Source organism: Nannobrachium achirus, assembly GCF_963921795.1.
Source record: "Nannobrachium achirus genome assembly, chromosome: 10".
In the NCBI taxonomy this organism is placed as follows: domain Eukaryota; kingdom Metazoa; phylum Chordata; class Actinopteri; order Myctophiformes; family Myctophidae; genus Nannobrachium; species Nannobrachium achirus.
In genome coordinates, this window is record NC_137819.1 from 40,561,131 (window position 1) to 40,582,145 (window position 21,015).

Genomic DNA, 21,015 nt, shown 5'->3' on the forward strand with positions numbered 1-21,015 from the left:
AAGGGATTGTATGTATGATGTCAGATCTGATAGACGTCATAGGATTTTCACATAACGAATAACTGAGTAAGCATGTTTGGGGTTTGTGACGGCCAGAGTCATAATTGACTCTAATTGACAATTATTGACTATAATTAACAGGCCATCACCTAGGGAACGATTGACAACAATGATTGACACATGGCAATCAGCGGAGCCACTCAGGTCTGATGGCTACAGGTGTGTGATTCAGGGTGTGGGGAAGTCAGTTTGTTTACTGGCAGCAGCACTGAAGGACAGTTGTTCAGCATTGTCAGTGTTTTGCTCATTTCTTTTCTTTGTTCTTCTTGAAGTTTCTGCGCTGGCCGTCCTTCTCCTTCTTCCTCTTTCCTCCCTGCGCCGTGACATCACTTCCTCCTTCCGGTTTCCTCTTCTTGTCACTCTTGATGCTGACCACAGCCGTCTCTCCTCCGTTCTTCAAGGCCTGGTTCCACTCCTCCTCATCACCACGGATCTTATACTGTTCCAGGTCCAACTCTTTCACTTTCTCCACATCCAGTTTGTGTTTCTCATTAAACTCCTTGGCGGCTTCATTTAGGTCATCAGTGAGGCTGCGGACGGTGGGCTCCATGCTGACGTCTTTACAGGCCACCATGTCCGCCTTGATGGCCTTCTCCTGGATGCGGGTGAAGATCTGTACAAACTTGCGGATGAGGCGGTTGAAGAGTCCCATGAGCTGAGAGCTGGGCAGCTCGATCTCCTTCTCCAGGACCTCCACCGACTTGTGCTGCAGACCCACTCCTAGCAGCAAGGCACACTGTGCTGCAGACAGAGACAGGTCTCCCAGCTGCTTGAGGAAGAAGAGGCGTGCGGTGGCAGGGATGAGGTCCATGACCAGGTGGTAGTCCACCATGTTCCTGGAGTACAGCTCCAGACGCTTCAGGTCGTACGGACTGAACTGAGAGAGAAGCTCTGAACTGCTGAGAGTGGTGCAGTCCTCCTTGGTGTTCTTGTTTTGCAGGATGTTCAGAGCCAGGCTGGGACTGAAGCTGCTGAACTGGTAGGACAGCAGGGACAGGAAGCGACGACGGAAGTCTTTCCAGAAGGCAGAAAGCCACTGGCCCTCCTCTGAGTCCTGGGCCGTGTTCAACTCTTTCAACATCACACAGGAGTGTTCCCCTGTCAGGTCATTTGGTGTCTGTCTTAAATAGACGGGAGTGAAGCCAGCCCTCTTCCAGAACTTGAGCAGCTGCGAGGTGAGGCCGTAGGACACTCCCAGGTAGTCCAGTCTCTCTGCTCGTCTCTCACTCAGCTTCAGCAGCAAAGGAGGAAGCTCTCTCCTGGGGGAGACCACCTCTTCTAGGAGACTGACCGACTCACTGCTCACGGTGGTGATCTCGCTGTTGGCCTGAAAGTTCTCATCTTCTGTGGGGAACTTTCCTTCATAGTACATCTGGAGAGCCTGTAGAGCCCTGGAACCATAGCCCATCCCCTGGTAGTCTGGGTTGACAGCGATTCGCACCACCCTTCCTCCAGACAGACCACCAAACTCTGGGTCTTGGAACTTTTCTGACACGGTCCAGGGGATGAGGTCACCAGAAGCCTTCTTCCCTCTGGACAGACTGTTGAAGATGGACTGACAAGAGATCTCTCCCTCCAGACACACCTGCACCACAGCCAGGACCTCGGGCAGGGAGTTCTGTGTGAGGGGGACGGGGGGTAGCAGACAGAAGAGGTGGTGGGCCGGGGCGTCTGACAGCATCTGGAGGTCGTTGGGGGAGTTCTTATAGTGTGAGGCCACATAGAGGGCCATCAGCCTCTGGAGGAAGGCCTCGGACGCCTTGTGATAACAGAACAGAGTGTCTCTGTTCACGTAGTACAGCTCACAGCTCTGCGGTAGAGGACATCCAGAGATGAGTCTGGGGATGTTCAGACAGTCCAGACACAGCAGCTCGTTCAGCCACTTCTCCACAGGGTCTCCCATGGAGTAGCGAATGGACTCATGGAGGGTCACCTCATGGAGAGATCGCTCGGCTGCCAGCCTGGCGTTGGTGCTGCTCTTGTTCTCTGCAGACAGGCTGTGCTGACTGTCTGCACTCTGCTGTCTCAACTGCTGGATCAGTTTGAGAGACAGAGAGCGTCCTGTTCCTTCATACCCGTTGATGGTGGAGGCCATGAACACCAGGTAGGGTCCCAGCAGGGCTTTGACCAGGGGCAGAGGGATGGCTGCTGCCTCGTCGATCACCAGCAGCTCTGCCTGCCCCAGCTTCACCGCATCGCTGGGGTGGATGTACTGGATGGTCTGACGGTGCTCTTTGAAGATGTTGACTCTGACCACCGCCTTGTTGGAGTCTGGGTTCAGAGACTGGATGATCTCATAGTCCAGGTGTTCCTGATACTGCAGGGCATCGAAACCCTTGAAGAGGAACTCGAACATGGTGTGCAGGTTGTCTGGCCTGGGCGACGTTACGAAGATGTTGGAGTATCCGAAGGCCACGGCTCCGGCCACGGCCAGGCCCAGAGCAGCAGACTTCCCTCTGCCTCGCGCTGCGGTCAGAGCCACCGTGCTCCTCAGGGTCTTCTCTGAGATGGCCTCGATGAACTTCAGCACCGCCTTGGCCTGGTCCATGGTCTTACATCCGTCCACCAACACCCCCACAGGCTGGGTATCCTGGAGAGAATCCTTCAGGTCTTTGAGCTCCTGTTCCCCTGGGGACAGACCTTCATCCTGGGTTTTAGGAGGAACAGGCTTGATGTTGGCCATGTGACTGGATATGGGCAGGATGTTGAGCTGGTCGTCAATCACAACACACGTCTTACAGGACGCCAGAGACAGGATGAACCTCTCATTGAATCTCCCCACCACATCCTGGTGTGCCTCCGTCCTGTATCGAGAATGGACGTCCATAGTCATGGTGTAGAGCTGTTTCAGAGAGTTCATGCTCCTCAGTAGCATGACTACGATCCCTCCTCCCTCCACCGTCTCCACTGTCCGGGCCAGGAGGTTGGGGGTGAGCGCTTCAAAGTCCTGCAGGACACACATGCCGTATGTGTTCCCCAGGATCTTGTGCGTCTCGTTGTAGTAGCAGTAGCGGATGTTGGTGGCAGCGACGAACAGCTCGAAGGGGTCGTCCTGGTTGATATTCAGAGTTCCTGTCTTGATCTTCAAGCGCTTCTTCCTGTTGCTGCTGAATCCAAGCTCCTTCTTGTAGCACCAGAGGACAGAAGGCCGAGCTCTGACCGTGGCTATAGACAACATGTGATGCAGAATCACCACCTGGTCTCTGCCGCGGTCTCCAACCACAACGAACAGCGTGCGTTGGTGCAGGGCAACGCCGTTCTCGATCTGGACGCGGATCCTGTTGTCCACCTTCTTACGTACCGTAGCCATGGTGTCTCGTTATATGTAGATGATGCTGGTCCAGTTGTAAACAGCAGGAGCCCTGTAAAGATGCTGCAAACGTGTCCATTAAATCATTAAAACAACTTATTTATACATGTCTGATGTCATGATGCGTCACAGTAATATTACATTAGTTCTCCAAATATACCAGGGTCTCCATATATACGGTAACGGGTCCGATACATCACTGGCCAGATGGCCAAGACATCTGGCCGAGGTCGCTTGTCGCCCTGAGGCGTCTTACTAGTATTTACCAGTAAGACTCCCTAATCGGGAGATAAGCGACCGTCAGGCCCTGCCCCAACGCACTCTGTTCGTTGTGGTTGGAGACCGCGGCAGAGACCACAAACTTTAGAAGGCAATGGAGCCAATCAGGAGGGAATATGGGAAATGGGACACATCCATGTTGATGACATGACTTTAGAGATACTGTGTACAGCTTTGTGTGATTTTAGGGCAAAATCTGTAGGAGCAGTGTCCAAAAATGTGTTTTGCAAGAATTGGCCTCATGGTGGCGCTAGAAGAGGGCCATGTGAGAAATGAGTGTGTGTGCAAAGTTTGGCATGGATTGGGGCAACGGTGGCGGAGATATGAGTAGGGGAAAAGTGTGACGTGTGACATGTGACTGACAGACAGACAGACTGACAGCCGGTGGAGGTTTGATAGTAACCAAGCTGTCGAGCCATCGCAAAGAAAGGGTGACGCCCACTCGGTCTGTCTCTCTTCCTTTGAAGCGTAGCGACTCTGAGGCTGTCTCGAGAGATTAGATAGTAACTGGCTGCGACCTGACGGTCGCAACCAGCGTATATCAAATTTCCAACATTTTTACTTCTACTCCACTACATCTCGGATCCTAATATTGTACATTTTCTTTAGTTAGGCATACTAGTTAGCCTACTTTGTAGATTTAAATTAGCAATACACATACATTAACCACTTCAGCCCTACCGGTACCGGTATATATGTTTCGGCCATTTGAAAATAGCCGATCTACAAGCTCACAATGCGTCGGGATACGACACTCTAGATCTGCTAAATATTTTTATAGCTACAGTACATTTGACATTTTTAAATGAGAATGATTACTTTTACTTTTGGTACTTTAAGTAGGCCTGTATACATTACTGTATGATGCCAATACTTGAGTAGGCCTACTTTTACTCAAGTAGGCCTACATTTTGAATTCCGGACTTTTAAGCCTACTTGTAATAGAGTATTTCTATATTGCAGTATTGGTACTTTTAATTAAGTACACATTTTGAATGCTTTGTGTTGACTCGTCTTGTATTAATTCCAACATATGGAAGGAAGCAAAATGCTCCTATGTCTGAGACCCTCGTGTCGTCCGGACTGATTTGCCAGCTGCGCTTCAGTGAATTTCCACAACATGAGCTTTAAAGTGGAAGCTATCAATACTTATAGATCGACGCGTCACCTAAACTCGCAATCAATAAATAGCCATCTGATCGACTTGTACGCCCCCAAGAAGTAGCCTATCCCCCCCCCCCCATGGGTTGTTTTTCTCCCGTTGTAAACCATAACCTGAAGGCTACTCACACGTTTTCAATTAAGACCATTCTTTGTTAGATTAGATACGTTTATAATAGAAACAGCATTTATATTTATATATTTGGGGTGGTTCAACAGACCAGGGACGTGCAGAGAATGTTAGAGAGGCAGGGGCTGACATTTCTAAAAGGGCACTTTTGGTGAAAATACTGAAAATAGCTGACCTCCGCGCTGCGACGCGTTGTGAGCTTGAAGTTCGGCTATTTTTGGCGCTTGATACCACACTGAATTAAGCATTGATTTCTACATAGAGAGGGCAATTCTAAAGCTGGTTGCACACTGCTGCGTTTTTCGGGCCGAATATCGGAGTGAATTTCGGAGCGCGCAAATAAAAAAATCAACCTCACGTTATGTCAGTCACGTTTGCACACTGCCGCCCGTTTCGCGCACCACTCGGTCCCTTGCTCTCTCTATCTCTCTCTCTCTCTCCTTGCCCTGAAAAACGCATTTCGCAACGAAAAACGCAGCAGTGTGCAAAGACCTTTATTCTTTCAACATAAAATGCTGCATTCAAGTTCAGGAGAGTTTGGACAAGGCAATTCTCTTGCTGCCTTCAGATATGCCATGGAAAGAGGGCATTTGCATGTCTTTCACCATAGTAAAAACTGCATTCATGGTCTGGAGAGGGCACTTTTTTACAGACGGTTAAAAGGGCAGGGACTCAAGCCCCCTTTGATGTCTATGTGTGCACGTGCCTGAACCAGACTATACAGCCCACTTGTCTGAATTTACTCTTCCTTTCCATCCATCCATCTTCTTTACGGATAAACTTTATTTTGCAGCGTTACTCCTCGTCTCCTCCCACAGTTTTTGTGGCACGCACTGGGGCCATATGTCAAATCGACCGGCTTCATCAGGACTCGCTTGCGTGCATTCTGCTAAGAGATACATTATAGTGTTTAATTATATTCATTTATTCGTGAATTCATTTTTTCCATTGACTTGAATGGGGAAATTAAAAAGAATTAAACTTCTCCCAAATATGGAGATGACAGACATCAGGTGTCTGACATCATAGACCTCATGAGGCTGACACAGTATGTCCTGTCCATATATGGGCATTCCAAGATATGGGCTTAATATTGATGACATCAGGGATCTCCATGTATGGGCATAAAAAAACGGCATGGTGCACCGCTAAAATATATAGGGACAAGGGAGACTGACAGATGAGATATCCATATATGGGCATGAAATGGACAAATGGTAAAACGGAATAGATTTCCCAGCAGATTCCTCGTGATTCGCGTCAGGGCAACCACACTTGCAGTTTCCCAGAATTGCATCTTTCTAGTCTCTTTGTTTCTTTGTTAGCTGGAGTATTGGTTGAGCTTCACATGACAGTTAGCACGCTGCAGAATATGTGTCCCAATTTGGCTGGGAGCCAGTCATTGGATTTTTATTCATTTTCATTTTTTCATTTCATTTGAAAGCTGGGGATCATAGCTACAACATGATATATTGGTTGTGGAGATTGACCCAACAGTTTTGAAGATATGGCTTATAGAATGATGCCATGCTGAAATACTACTTTTGAGATATTCAAGTTTTAAATAAATGTCTAACCTGCAAATGACCTGACGATCTCTCACATTAATTAAAAAAAGTCTTATTTAAATGCAGAGTTAAGCTCTGGCATTTAAGTGAAATGTAGCCTGAAATCTATGAAATGCTTTAGTGGCTTTATCACATTTTAGTAAAAAAAAAAAAATGTATTTTCAGTCCCTGTCTAAAGCTGTACTTTCCGAGATGACTGGCTCTCAGTGAGATTGGGACACATATAGTCACGAGCGAGCCCACACCATGTTTCATAGGAACAGTATTTCTAGTTATATTTTATCATCGCTAGAACAATGGCTTCCATCTCTCTAGGTCGTCCTCAGACTATAATAGCATGGTAACTTTCAGTTTTCAGGAATAGTTTCCATTAGCTTGGATTCCCCATCGATGATGTCACTGGTAGGTGGGTTTCTGATCTACCCCGAGCCCTCCTATGAAACACAGACCGAGTAGGAAAGAAATGGTGCAATTTTATCATGAACGTTAGTGAGGATCAATGTATGAAGATAGGCTGAAAGGTGGTGAAGTCGTCGTTTTACTCAAATTAGTTTAATTGTATTCTCAGTTTTAATATGGTGGTAGGCCATTTGATTCCACTAATTAAGGCAGGGCAGGTTTATTTCCTACAGCCTGCAGCACATTGCAACCACAAGGGCAATTCACTGCGCCGGACATTACAAAAACAAAACAAGCAATTAAAACCCATATGCCTTCTTCTGGGACTGAAATTGATTGAAAGGGAGCTGACAAACTAATCTACCTGTGTGCATCTGTAACGCTGACACTTATCTGTGGGAGTAGCTTTCTTTCTCTAACCCAAACTCCAACAGATCCGCCTCCTCCTCCTCCTCCTCCACATCCATGCATTATAAATCTCCTCTCCAGTGAACTTCCCCCAGGGGGAATTGGGGGTCGTATAAGGATCAATATTGTGGCCTTCTAGGAGTGAGCTGGGTGTTAGTGAAGATGACCGTGTACAGAGCGATATAGGGCTGCAAATAGCCACAGCGATTGTTCTATCAATTACTTTATTAATCGAATAATAGACGCGTGTTTATTTACTAAATATGTATGCCTATATACTATCATCTGTTGGGTGGAAACCTCATATTATGTCCAAAACTGTTACTTTTCACGGTTCAAATTCAAAAATAGCAAAAGCAGCAGATCACACAAGCTCGAAACAGTTTCGAGCTTGTAGATCTGCTACCTGTATATGTTGATGCTTTTGGTAGGGCATTAATTCACAGAGTTCGAATATGGAGCTAAGAGGTTTCTGCCCCCCCCTCCAAAAAAAAAAAGAATAAAAACAGCTGAACTACAAGCTCACAACCCATCACACAGCAATGTGTTGTGAAGTTGCCAATCAGCTATTTTTGAATCTTTTCTCCCATGATGACATGTATGCCCAAAATACGGAATCGATTATTTATCGATCAGTTATTTTATGAAGTTATCGATTACAGGTACCTTTTTAAATCATCGATTAAATTGATTAGTTTGATTAAATGTTGCACCCCTACTAATCGCACCTGAAGCGTGATGCGTGTGTTTATGAATTGAGATTAATGAGAGGAGAGAGAGAGAGAGAGAGAGAGAGAGAGGGAGGGCTATTGATTATTGATTGGGTTGTTGATGACACAGTCGCAGTCTGGAACTACACCTCCTGAAAGCCCAGACATATGCCATGCCATCATGCACATCATTTCCGTTCACGAAAATATATATATATATATTTTCTTTTTAATTTTTATCCCACGATTTTTGTAACCCATTTTTTCACCCGGTGCCAATTGCCTAAGCTGTGATCCTGGGCTCTACTCTCCCTCTGCCAACCTGGGGAGGGCCCCGAACTGAGCTCATGCTTCCTTCAATGCATGAGGAGTGAGCAGGCCGCTTCTAATCACCTGACAGGGGGAGCTTCCCCGGCTGGACGTAGCGCGTGGAAGGAACACGTTATTCCAACCAGTTCCACTCCCCTCCATCAGGCGCCCCGGCTGGCCAGGGGGAGGCTTTATAGAGACCAGGATTACTGCATGTTTTTGTGAGGGTATCTACCCTAGGAGACACAGGGAGAACATGCAAACTCCACACAGAAAGGCCCTTATGCCAACACCACCTAGGGTGTGGGCACTGATGACGCGGAGGAGGGAACACGCCCCCAGCACCCACAGTGTCCCCCGGCGGGAATCGAACCCAGGACCTTCTAGCTGTGAGGCGACAGCACTACTGACTGCGCCACCGTAGGCGTAGGACTAAGACTAAATGGTGTGTTATTCAAAAGACTAGGGCTGAGACTAAACCAGAATTTGCTGTCAAAATAACACTGCAGTAGGACGGATTTATGCGACTACAAAGAGAAAGCGGAAGCAGGGGCGGGGGGAGACAGGGCGGGGCATCCGCTTTATTCCCTGACTCATCTTCTGAGCTTTGTGGTGCACCGTGCAGACCGTATGACGGGAAGTGTTTCACAGAAACCTCTCGTCTCCATATTATACGCTTTTGTGTTTTTTCCTCCTGTAAATTAACACCCTACTTGATCATACAGCATCACACAAAAGCATCAAAAATAGCAGATCTACAAGCTGGAAAAGGGGCGTGAAGCGACACGTTTTGAGCTTGTCCATCTGCTACTTTTGATGCTTTTTTAATTTGAATTCTGAAAGGTAACAGTTTATGGACATAACGAGGTTTTTCACCCGACAGAGACGGTTTGAAAAGTCGTGTGAATCAGTCTACAGCCTGGCTCCAGAGACCAGTGACACAGGAAGACCATTAATCTCAATAAATCTTAACAGGATTATATACTGTACACCAAAAGCCTCCAAGAACCCAGTGACGTCATCACCATCTAAAAGTCACTCACCCCCTCATGCCAGCTGAAACACAGGGGAGGTGGTCTTTAGAACACACAGGGAGGTTGCGAGCACAACTCCGGCATAAACCTTGTGACCGCGGAGGACCGCCGGGTTCCTTGTGTGAACACTGTAGCATTGAACGTATACATGCCATGATCTGCATCACATTGGTTTTTAAAAACATTTTCCCAAGAGAAATGGGAAGCAGGATTTGAGGAGCAGATTGCCATGATAGACTGGTACAATATTTGTACACAGTGCACGGCCACAAGCTCTAGAGTGTGGAGAGAGTTTTACTGGAAGAACATTATAAGATACTTCATAACTCCAAAGATCAGAGGAAAAGTCGCAGCAGAGAAACAGCAGCAGAGAAACAACCATGTGTGTGTGGAAACATGGACGCTGATCACAAGCATATATTTTGGAACAGTCCAAAAACTGACACATTATGGGATGAAGTGTGGTCAGTAATAAAAGAGATATTAAAATAAGATTGTGGTATAAAAGTGACTCTCCAACTTGTGAGCAGTGGCTATGCATTGTGGAGGAAATGTAAGTGATGGAGAGATTTACACATAGACTCAGGATACAAGAGGAGCTGTTTCTTGAAAAATTGGAGAAATGGACTGAATACACGACCCGGAAGAATGACACCATGGAGGATTGATATGGACTAAAATATGACAAAGAACATTATGTAAATAGTTGACCCTGTGAATGTCTGTGACAAAATAAAAATTACGTTTAAAAAGTTATTATTATTATTTATTTTTTCATGAGAAGGACCGCCAAATGAATACGTATTGGCCACGGGCCCCCCATCTGACAAATACCTTGTGCCATAGAAGTATTTCTTGTTACAATGTTTCCAAAAATATTTTCACATCTTTACGATTTTCAAATATAGGCTGCATGTGTATGGGTTAACCTGATTTCGATACTATAGGCCTAGATATTAACTAATTTAGCTGGGGAGTGGGGGACCCCTTGGAAACCCCCTCAAGGACCCCCCCTTTGTGAACCACAGATGCACCCAGGGGCGTCACAAGGGGTAGGAAAGTGGGACTGAGTTACCAGGGCCCAAGGTGGAGGGGCCCTAGTAACTTTAGCTATTGACAAATAGCAGATATACAAGCTCACAGTGAGCTTGTAGATCTGCTATTTTTGAAAAGTCGTGAAAATGTGCGCAAATCTTTGAATATATGTATTTTTTTAAGTGAACATTTGTAACTCAAATTTTGCTTCTGGGGGCTCCCTGGAACTAAATATTTTGAGATGGGGGGTCCTTCACATGAAAAAGTTTGAGCATCACTGACATGGAAACATAGGTTTCTTGGCACACATTTTCACGATTTTTCAAAAATAGCAGATCTACAAGCTCGCAGCGCGGCTGCGAGCTTGTATATCTGCTATTTTTCCAATAGTTAACATTCATCGGGGGCCCGCAGTGAATCCTTGTACCCAGGGCCCAGAATTTGGTGTGACGCCCCTGGAAGCACCGTACGCAGTAGTCCACTGAATCACTGCAATGCTCCTCTGATATTTCTAGTCATTTGTCGGTTGGACGGCTGGCTGCCATGAGAACACCCTGGAGGGCAAGGCCAAATGGTGACGCAGTCCCTGAATTTCACATGACAGTGATACACAGGGGCGTCACAAGGGGTAGGAAAGTGGGACTGTCTGAGTTACTGGGGCCCAAGGTGGAGGGGCCCTAATAATTTTATCTATTGAAAAATAGCAGATATACAAGCTCACAGCGCGGCACTCGGTGCCCCCCATGAATGTTAACTATTGAAAAATGGCAGATATACAAGCTCACAGCGCGGCACTGAGTGCCTTGTATATCTGCTATTTTTGAAAAGTCGTGAAAATGTGTGCAAATCTTTGAATATATGTATTTGTTAAGCGAACATTTGTAACTCAAATTTTGCTTCTGGGGGGGTCCCTGGAACTAAATATTTTGAGATCGGGGTCCGTGGCCAAATACATTTCATCTTGGGGGTCCTTGACATAGGTTTCTTGCACACATTTTCACGATTTTTCAAAAATAGCAGATATACAAGGCACTCAGTGCCGCGCTGTGAGCTTGTATATCTGCTATTTTTCAATAGTTAACATTCATGGGGGGCCGGCCCGCAGTGAATCCTTGTACCCAGGGCCCAGAATTTGGTGTGACGCCCCTGGTGATACACCACCGACAACACCCATGGTGCTCCCACAGCGTCACGGGATGAAAAGAGAGCGAAGACATGCACATCCACACACACTGTGTTGGGCAGGTGCTGAGCGAAACGTAATGAACTTATTGCACCCCAAAGTGCTGTGACGTGTCAGGCTCACATGCCCTTGTCAGATTGATAAAGGGCATGTTGTGAGGCCAAAATGTCACATCACTTCAGGGTGAAACAAATCAAAAAAATCTTTATCATTGCATGAGCGTTTTTAATTTAGTTTTATTTATTCAGGCACAGGGAGCTGACCAGTACAGCCACACAGTCTTCTACTAGTAATAATAATCGGAATCTTTAAGATAGAGTATTGAAAAATGAAAAGACTCAATTAAAGTAAAAGTGGCTCAAACAGTACAACTTGGTTTCGTTCCACCACTGCTGCCCAGTACAACCACAGCAACCACAAGTTTAGAACAAACTTGGGAAAATTCTCATTCTACTAATCACTCTGCCACCAAAATGTGGAATGCCCTGACACCATCCGTTAAGGGATTTGTGTGAAGTCTGTGCACACTGGTTTCTTTCAAAATTAGCCTGACAAAACATCTATCAGGGGACCACAAGGGGAAGTAAATGTAATTTCCCATCCCCTCCGAACATAGTGTTTAAATTTGTTGATATGTATTATTGTGTTCATTTTGTATGCTATATTGATGCATTGAATATATGACCATAATGGAAACACGTCCCAAGGACTTGTGTGTGTGTGTTATCGTGTGCTGTTTACATTTCTGACTAATAAAGTATTCAATGAAATCAATCAATACTAAGTCTCAAGGACGGCCCAACAAAACAATATCACGAGAAGAAGAAAACAAGAAGTCAATAAATGTCATTTCACAGAGATTTATTTTCCTCACCCAGACAGACGTGTTACACGTTCCTCAGCGTTGTGTCAAGAGGAACAGGAAGTGAAGTGTAAGTAGTGGATGATGCAATCAAGACCAAGAGAACACAGGTTGTATTCCGTCATCACCTTGATAGCTAATCTAATGGGTACCAGCCAGGAAAGGACAATCATTACTAGGTGAATTCAATAAAGAGAAAATCCGACATTCACCAACAGAAATTGAAGGATGACTCACAGTGAGTCAACACTACTGCTCATCTTCTATACATAAATTAACACCATTTATTACCCGGCTTGTTTGAATGCTTGATTCTGATTGGTCAGTTGCTGAAATCAGCGGTCTGTTATTTCTGGATAACAGACCGCTCCGCTCTATAACAGACCGCTGCCTAATCAAAGACTCAGAGCACCTGCTGAAGTCAAGCTGCACTGCGTGAATCTTGTGCTGTATCCAACATGTCAGCCATGTAAACAAACACACAGTGACATTTAGAACTAAACGTCGCTCTCAAGAATGTTTTTAAAAATATTTTAAGCGAGAAATAGACAACGTAGTATCAGAAAATGGTTTCTATCTAATCAGCACTTCCTTGTTTTCCAAGGCGACCGTGTCGCGCTGGGGGGACGCCCAGCGCAACACTTGTGGAACGCTTCCAGCAGTCTGTAACAAGGATATACTTTGTTTTTAGTTTTGAGTCAAATTATAAATGTTATCCCTTCGGTCTGATATCGTCATTCACCGCGGAGCCATTCATTATCCCTTACATAAAAGAAGGGCAGAGTATAAACCTACTAAATGCCTGAAAGGTTAGCAAGCAGGTAATCAACAGACTCACAACTCAGTCGATTGACTCACAGGATTCAAAAATACATTCAAGAATATACACATGGGGCCTGAGTGCATCTCTCCATTCCGACATGTCTCCATTCCAACACTAACCCTATCTCTTACCCTAACCCTAACCTTAACCTCTATGGAAGTGTCGCCACTCCGACAATAAGAAGTCAGTGTCGGAGTGGCTGTTTCCTGTCTACCTACTGTACTATCAATAAAGGCAAAAAAAACTCATATGTCGAAAACGGTTACACTTTTCAGGATTCAAACAAAAAAATAGCAGAAATAGCAGATCGACACGCTCAAAATGCATCGCTTCGCACCACGTTTTGAGCTTGTGGATCTGGCTCATTTTGATGCTTTTGTGAGACGCTGTAGTATGATCAAATAGGGCGTTAATGAACAGAAAAATACAAAAACATTAAAACATGGAGATAAGAGGTTTCTGCCCGACAGCAACGATATGCCCAGAATAGGGACTCATGTGTTTAATTGCCTCGCACACACATCAGGCACACCCTGGCGGTACGTAGCTGTTGAGGGAAAGGGCAAAAGTTCACTGGCGTGTGTTAATGTTGTGACTACACACAGTTCAGTGCTTTGCTCGAGGGCGTTTTGCACCGGTCGCTATTGTGAGACGTGGGCTTATTTGTTTGTTCGCTGCTCATCGTCCCCCCCTCACAAGAGTTATAATTCCCAAACAGAACCTTGTTGTCCGAGGAGGACACGCAAAAACACAACCTTCTGATCTCTCGCCGTCGCCAAACTCGCTCAACCTCCTCGAGGCTCTCCGTGCCCCAATTCAGTTTTTTAATTGCTTACTGTGCACTGTGTGTGTGTGTGTGTGTGTGTGTGTGTGTGTGTGTGTGTGTGTGTGTGTGTGTGTGTGTGTGTGTGTACTTGCATTACTATACTTCCGAGCACCAAATGTTCCCACAAGTATAATAGTTCATTTCAGAAATAGAAATTGTGAGGAACCCAACATAGGCCTAGTTAGATTGTGTGTACCACACCCAAAATACTATATCTCGCAACGCTTCACATTGTGCTGTAATTTAGATCGCCTATTTTTGGTGCATGGCACTGGCACGCAAAAAAAAAACTAAAGACACAAGGGTTATGGTTAAAAATTGAAAAAAGTACCATTTATAGAATTACTGTCCTAAAATGTTGATGTCCTCACAAGTATAGCAAGACAACCGTGTGTGTGTGTGTGTGTGTGTGTGTGTGTGTGTGTGTGTGTGTGTGTGTGTGTGCACGCGCGCGCGCCTCTAAAGTGCTCTGTAACATATGGTGGAGTGGTGCCATTGTGTTGCTGTTGTGTTGTGCTTATCGTTGGGCAGAAACCTCATATCTCCATATATTTTACTTTTTGTGTTTATTTTTTCCCGGAAATTAACGCTCCTTCTTTATCATACTACAGCATCACACGAAAGCATTGAAAGTAGCAGACCCACTGTAGATCTGCTACTTTTGCTGCTTTTGAATTTGAATCCTGAAATGTAACAGTTTAGGACATATGAGGTTTCCAACCGACAGAGACGTTATAGTTTCTCTCTCGGTTGACTTGGCTGAATGTACTGTGTTCACTGCATGGCCGCACCTGGTTAACACCTGGTTAACCGTGGACTTAACTGCAGTTAATTGTGCCTGGGTTGAAAACCCCTGCAGATCTGCTGGGGAGACCCCCTTTTTTGTGTCACACATGGAAACGCTATGCTTAATTCATGCTCCCGTCTCGCGACAAAGTACAAAAAGTGCGGTGCAGGGATTGGGAAGCAGTGAGGGAGGTCATTACAGGCACGTGCCATGTGCACGTGAACATGTTGAACAAGGGTTTGGAACATACTGTAAGGCACACACATAAGAATGTAATGTGAATATGTATGCCGTTTATGTAATGGTTATGTACATTGTCCAGGTACAGTATATACTGTCCACCAAACATACAGATTTATGGGAGGAAAGTGCACTGGCACACAGACAAAAACACATACTGTAAATATTAAGGAAACTCGAATGTATGTAGAACTGTGTTTAATATTGCTCATAATAGTGCATAGGAAAAAAAATAAAGGGCACAGTAGTGTATATGCCCTTTAAACATTTGTGATATTTGTGATGTACGTATGTATCACAAATATACACTTCAGAGGCAGTCAACACAAAAATCTTTTTCAGGTGCAGTATGTAAGTGTGCACTATACTGTATGAGTGTGTGTGTTCACTTTTATGTGTAAAATAGACATTTCTGTGTCTGCCTGTGAGTATAATACGTTGTATGTACTGTATATCGTTGCGGTCGGGGCATAAACCACATATCTCCATATTTTATCTTGTGTTTCTTCGTTAACTAATGCCCTACTTCAGGGGTCTTCAACGTTTTCAGGCCAAGGACCCCTTAGTTGAGGGAGAGATGAAGCAGGGACCCCCACAACATAGAATAATTCATAGATTCCATATAGTTTCATCGTTTGACAGCACAATCATCAGTGTATTTTGGATTCATGTCAATTTGTGTTTTCAGATATTTAACCACTTGAGCCGTCATTACCTAATGAACTTGACCTTTTACTCTGTCTCTGTACTTAGTCTGCTCTTTTTCCCTCACAGCGCAAGGCGTTGTGAGATTGTAGATCTGCTATTTTTGGCAACAGTTCTCAGAATATGGACACTAGGGTTCAAGTTGTTAACATAAAAAGGATTGGAAGATTTGGAGGACCCCCTGTAGTAACTCCGAGGACCCCCTAGGGGTACCGGACCCCCTGTTGAAGACCCCTGCCCTACTTGATACTACCGTGTCACACAAAAGCATCAAAGGTAGCAGATCTACAAGCTCGGAGCTTGTCAATCTCCTACTTTTGAATTTGAATCCTGAAAAGGAACAGTTTTTTTGACATAATGAAGTTTCCACTCGACAGAGACGATAAACATACATGAACGTTTATGCATGGCTGTTTGTGTGTGTCTGCGTGTCACTGTGCACATCTCTGTCTCCTACGCAAGCGTTTGTGTCGTATTATGCATAATAAAGTGGATGCCTTTGTCTACAAAGCGTATCCCCACACCAGTGTGTGTGCGTTCGTATAATATATGCAGGGATTTGGCCTCTGCGTGTGTGTGTGTGCGCGCATGCACGTGGGCTTCTGTGAGTGACGCACTCTTTCCTGTCCAGAGGACTGTTTGACTCATGCCTCTGTGATGACCCCCCCCCCTTTCCCAGCCCACCCCCCACCTCCGTCCCCCAGAGGGAGCGAGTGACGTAGAGAGACATAAAGCCAGGAGATGAAGACAGAGGAACGTCAGAAAAACAAGCAATTATGTACTGTAGGTACAGCTCTTTAACAATGACACTAGGGGTTCATTGTTTATTTAGAATGGATCCTCATTAGCTGACGCCTGAACGACAGCTAGTCTTCCTGGGGTCCAAGACAACAAAGTACATTAACGATTACATACATCCACTACAACACATAATTATGTGTGTCGTTACTCGTTATTATGTTTCCCCCCTGTCTGTCTGTCTGTCTGTCTGTCTGTCTGTCTGTGTGTGTGTGTCTCTCTCTCTGAACAGTTCATCTCGGGCACCGTTGGACTGATCGGGCGTGAAAGTTTGTACTCACACTCCCAGCATAGGCAAAGGAAGAGCCTCTGCTAGAACGATTTTAAATTGGTGTCATGATGGCGCGATATCAGGCGGCTTCACCTACAGTCCTACCTGTCTAAATTCCTCAATAGAAGAGTAGGGAGTCTACCTCCAACCACAGCAGCGCAGTTGTACTAGTTAGTATCAACAAACTCTATTAGTCCAAATATAGTTTTACTCATTAAAATAAGTTCTGGATTACAGCTTTAAGCCTTGTTGTATTGAACAAGAAAACCCCAAGGAAGACTACTGTCGAAACATTAGTTTCCTGTACCCTTTTAATAATTGCTTGCATCGTGGCTAAGAGTTGTGTGGTCTCATCCTTCTCAACAGTGTTGAAAAATGTACCATTTATGTTGGCCGTGCCAAAAAAGATGTGGTATGTCCATACTGTTTGTGTGTGTGTGTGTGTCAGTGTGTGTGTGTGTGTGTGTGTGTGTGTGTGTGTGTGTGTGTGTGTGTGTGTGTGTGTGTGTGTGTGTGTGTGTGTGTGTGTGCGTGCGTGTGTGTGCATGCGCATGTGTGTGTATGGATATGCATGTGTATGTGTAGCATATGTGCCCATGTATTTATAGAAGTGTGTATTTGCATGTACGTACGATACATATGTATATCTTCACTGTCGGGCAGAGACCTTGTATCTATGTTTGAACATTTTATGGTTTCTTTCCGCAGATTAAAGGCCTACTTCTTCACATAAGACTGTCACACAAAGTGAAAATAGACGATCTACAAGCTCACTCACAACTCAACGACACGTTGTGAACACCATTGTATTTTTATTTTTTTAAGAATAATGACAAAGGAACAGTTTTGGACATACAAGGTTTCCACCCGACAGCAAACGATATGTGAATATGTGAGTACGACTTAAAGTGCCTCTCGGGCACTCAAGTCTCCCGTCGCCATCGTTGCGGTGACCTACATTTGGCCCGTGTTGACGTTTATCGGTTCATACACTTTACTACGTGGGGGGGGGGCGGGGGGTTGGATGGGTCAGTGTCATGGTGTGTGTGTGTGTGTGTGTGTGTGTGTGTGTGTGTGTCTGTGTGTGGGGAACAGACCCTCGGAGGGGTTCTCCACCCATATCACACACTGTAAGACCTCCAGCCTTCAGGCCTGCTGTGTGTCAGTCAGTCAGTGGTGGACAGAGGATTCCACCCCCAGTGCTCCAGTCAAAGTACAGAGAGAAGGAGGAAAAGGCACTGGAGCAAAACGTACAACGTACAATTAAAGCCTTTTTCTTTATTTACAGGGTCCGGGCAAACAACCTGATGACCACGTTTCGATGTCAATACATCTTCAACAGGCCGTGACCTGAGGAAGATGTATTGACACCACAGAACGTTAGCTTGTCTCGTTTCTTCTACACATACCAGTCCCGCTCCTGAGATGCACCGGATCAACCTGAATTTGGCTTGAGGCGCGGTGCTGGAAACCCTTTGTTCTCAAAGTTTTACATTTATACTTGAGTTAAAAGTGCTGCAGTACTTGGTTAAAAGAAAAAGACTCACTCCAGATAGAAACAGGGGCGTCAATTGGGTATGGCAGGGGTATGCAGCTGCCATACCCTGGGTCCAGGGGGGAAGATAAAAGCTAGTTCTAAATATGAATCCATGAATGTCTCTTTGTCTATCTGTGTGGGTTATTATGTTGGTAAATTACAGTAAAATAACTACAAATGCAAAGTTTAACAAAATGGTCACTTTAACAAGGTATTATAATTATATATAATTACATATTATATGTACTTCTTAAAATAAATATATCATGCCTGTTGCTAAGGTATGGCAACATGACTGGTGTCTTGCACACGTGTCTTTGCGCGCGTGCAAGACACCAATCATGTTGCCATACCTTAGCTTTTTCTGAACTGACGCCACTGGCTGCAGTACTTGCTTAAAAGAAAAAGACTCACTCCAGATAGAAAATGTGTGGATGGAGGGATGGATGGATGGATGGATGGATGGATGGATGGATGGGTGGGTGGGTGCATGGGTGGGTGGAGGGATGAACTGCCATGAAAACTAGGATTAGCCATATGCCATGACCTTTTGCTCTAGCTCCATCCTCTGGACAAAAATATTAAAGGTAGGGTAAGTGATTTTGTTTGGTTAAAATAAGCGTTAAATAGCCCTACATTCTGATTGATAGTAAGCGTTGTTATAGAGTGTTTGTTCAGTAGTCTCCATGTCTCTCCAGCTCTATCAAACAGAAAAATGCATTTTTAGGTCAGGATGCCAATTGTATCCAATCATATCAATCATATCAATAGATATCTCAGTCAGGATACAGATTAAACAGGAAGTGATGATGACACAAAGAAATGAGTAGACATGCAGAACTGGAACTGGAAAATTAAGCTGGTAAATGAGTACTCCCTCTTGTTTGGCAGAAATGTTGTCACCTACTTGAACTTTTTTTTTTTTCTCTGATTATTAAAGATCTGGAGAGACAAACACTCTATAGCAATGATTACTATCAGAATCAGAGCAATCAGAACTGTAACCTCTTAACATCACTTACCGTATTATATGTTGCAGACATATATTTCATAATACGCTCATAAGAGTTCCCAAACATTTTCAGCGCTAGACAAGATACATTTTGGCAATGCGAATTAGTGAGGACCAATTATATAAAGACAGGTTGAAGATGGGTAAAGTGGTCCCTAAAGTTAAGTAGAACAGTACATTTTCCACCACTGCACTTCATGTTATAAGTAAGAAAGATACACGAAACATGTCAGTGCACAATGGAAAATGGCAGTTGTGCAGCGTTCGCATCTTGAGCTGTGTGCTACACAGTTTAAAAAATGTAAGCGCACGTCCACAAGAAGTTGCTCTTTGCAGACTTCTCGTTTCTAAAAGCTAGAAAGAGTCACTTGTCTATAAGATTGTAGGATTTCTGTATTGTGATGTCTAAATGGATGAGGCGATATTTAACCCCTCCACACATAAGGTAGTGGCTGATAGGGCATTCACGAATAGTGATTTGTAGTGTTCAAATTATTCGACCTCAAAGTATTCGAATAGTCGAATATTCGACAGGACTGGCCAAACCATCAAATATTAAGTAAGCAAGAGGCGAACATTGTGAAAATAGCCGATCTACATGCTCACTTGTCTGCTATTTTCACAATATTTATCTGTAGAACCGAGTCACATTAATACCTACAATTCCAAGTGCTTGTCAGGGTGGGGCACCCCAGTTCAAATGTTTATTTTGTGGGTCACAGCCTAAAAAGGTTTGAGAACTCCTGGTATAGAGCATTAACAAATTCATCCACCAGGGGCATTCACAAACTCATTCTTATGACTTCCTATCTAGCCAAGCATTATAAACTATATATTTTTAAAGAGAGAAAAAAATAAATAAAGCGAATATTCGAATTCGGTGAACAACGTCGAATAGTGACTTTGATATTCGAATATTTGGTGAATGCACTAGTGTCTGGCTGGGTCAACACCATGTCTGTATGAGAAGGTGGAGGAAGTGATTGTTCTCCTTGGAGACATTTTTGAATCACCTACAAGCCAACAAAGACTCTCTTTCCGCCTCAAGGAGACTGTAAACATGTGCAAAAGAACACAACACAAAAAAGAAAATCCTTGGAAATGCATAAAGTGGACTGTGGAAATGAATAATGGAAGAATGTACTTTTACACATTTCTTTGGGAAAAAGAGCTTCTGAAACAAAAAACTAAAAAAGTGGAGCAGTGAATTTGAGCAGCTATCCACCTGTTTACGCAATAATTTACAGTAGAATTATGTGTGAGACACATCCGGAGAACAGCAGACATACAAGCTCATGTTGCGTCGCAGATGCAACCGTTGTGAGCTTGTAGATCACACTCGGCTGCGACGCCGGAACTGCCGCACACCTTCTGCGCAATGCACGATGGGACGTTGGAAACGTGTGGATACCCTGTGTGTGGCACCCCTGAATTACATTGTCAATAGAACGTTACATTTGTCATATTACGGTACCTAAATACGGAAATATTTCCCGCTGAGATACAGTATATCACGAAAACATGAGAGAATATACGTTTCAATTACAGGACAGATTGAAAATAACTTT

At 44.6% G+C, this 21,015-nt stretch overlaps 1 protein-coding gene across 1 annotated transcript; it reads right to left on the bottom strand.

The window, feature by feature from the left end:
* Positions 1-304: 304 nt before the first annotated feature.
* Positions 305-3,370, bottom strand: LOC308293040 (RNA cytidine acetyltransferase-like; the record flags this gene model as incomplete). The annotated part of the gene is made up of 1 exon (XM_080735470.1): positions 305-3,370. The coding sequence occupies one exon, from the start codon at positions 3,368-3,370 to the stop codon at positions 305-307; it is 3,066 nt and encodes a 1,021-aa protein (XP_080591596.1).
* Positions 3,371-21,015: the final 17,645 nt, after the last annotated feature.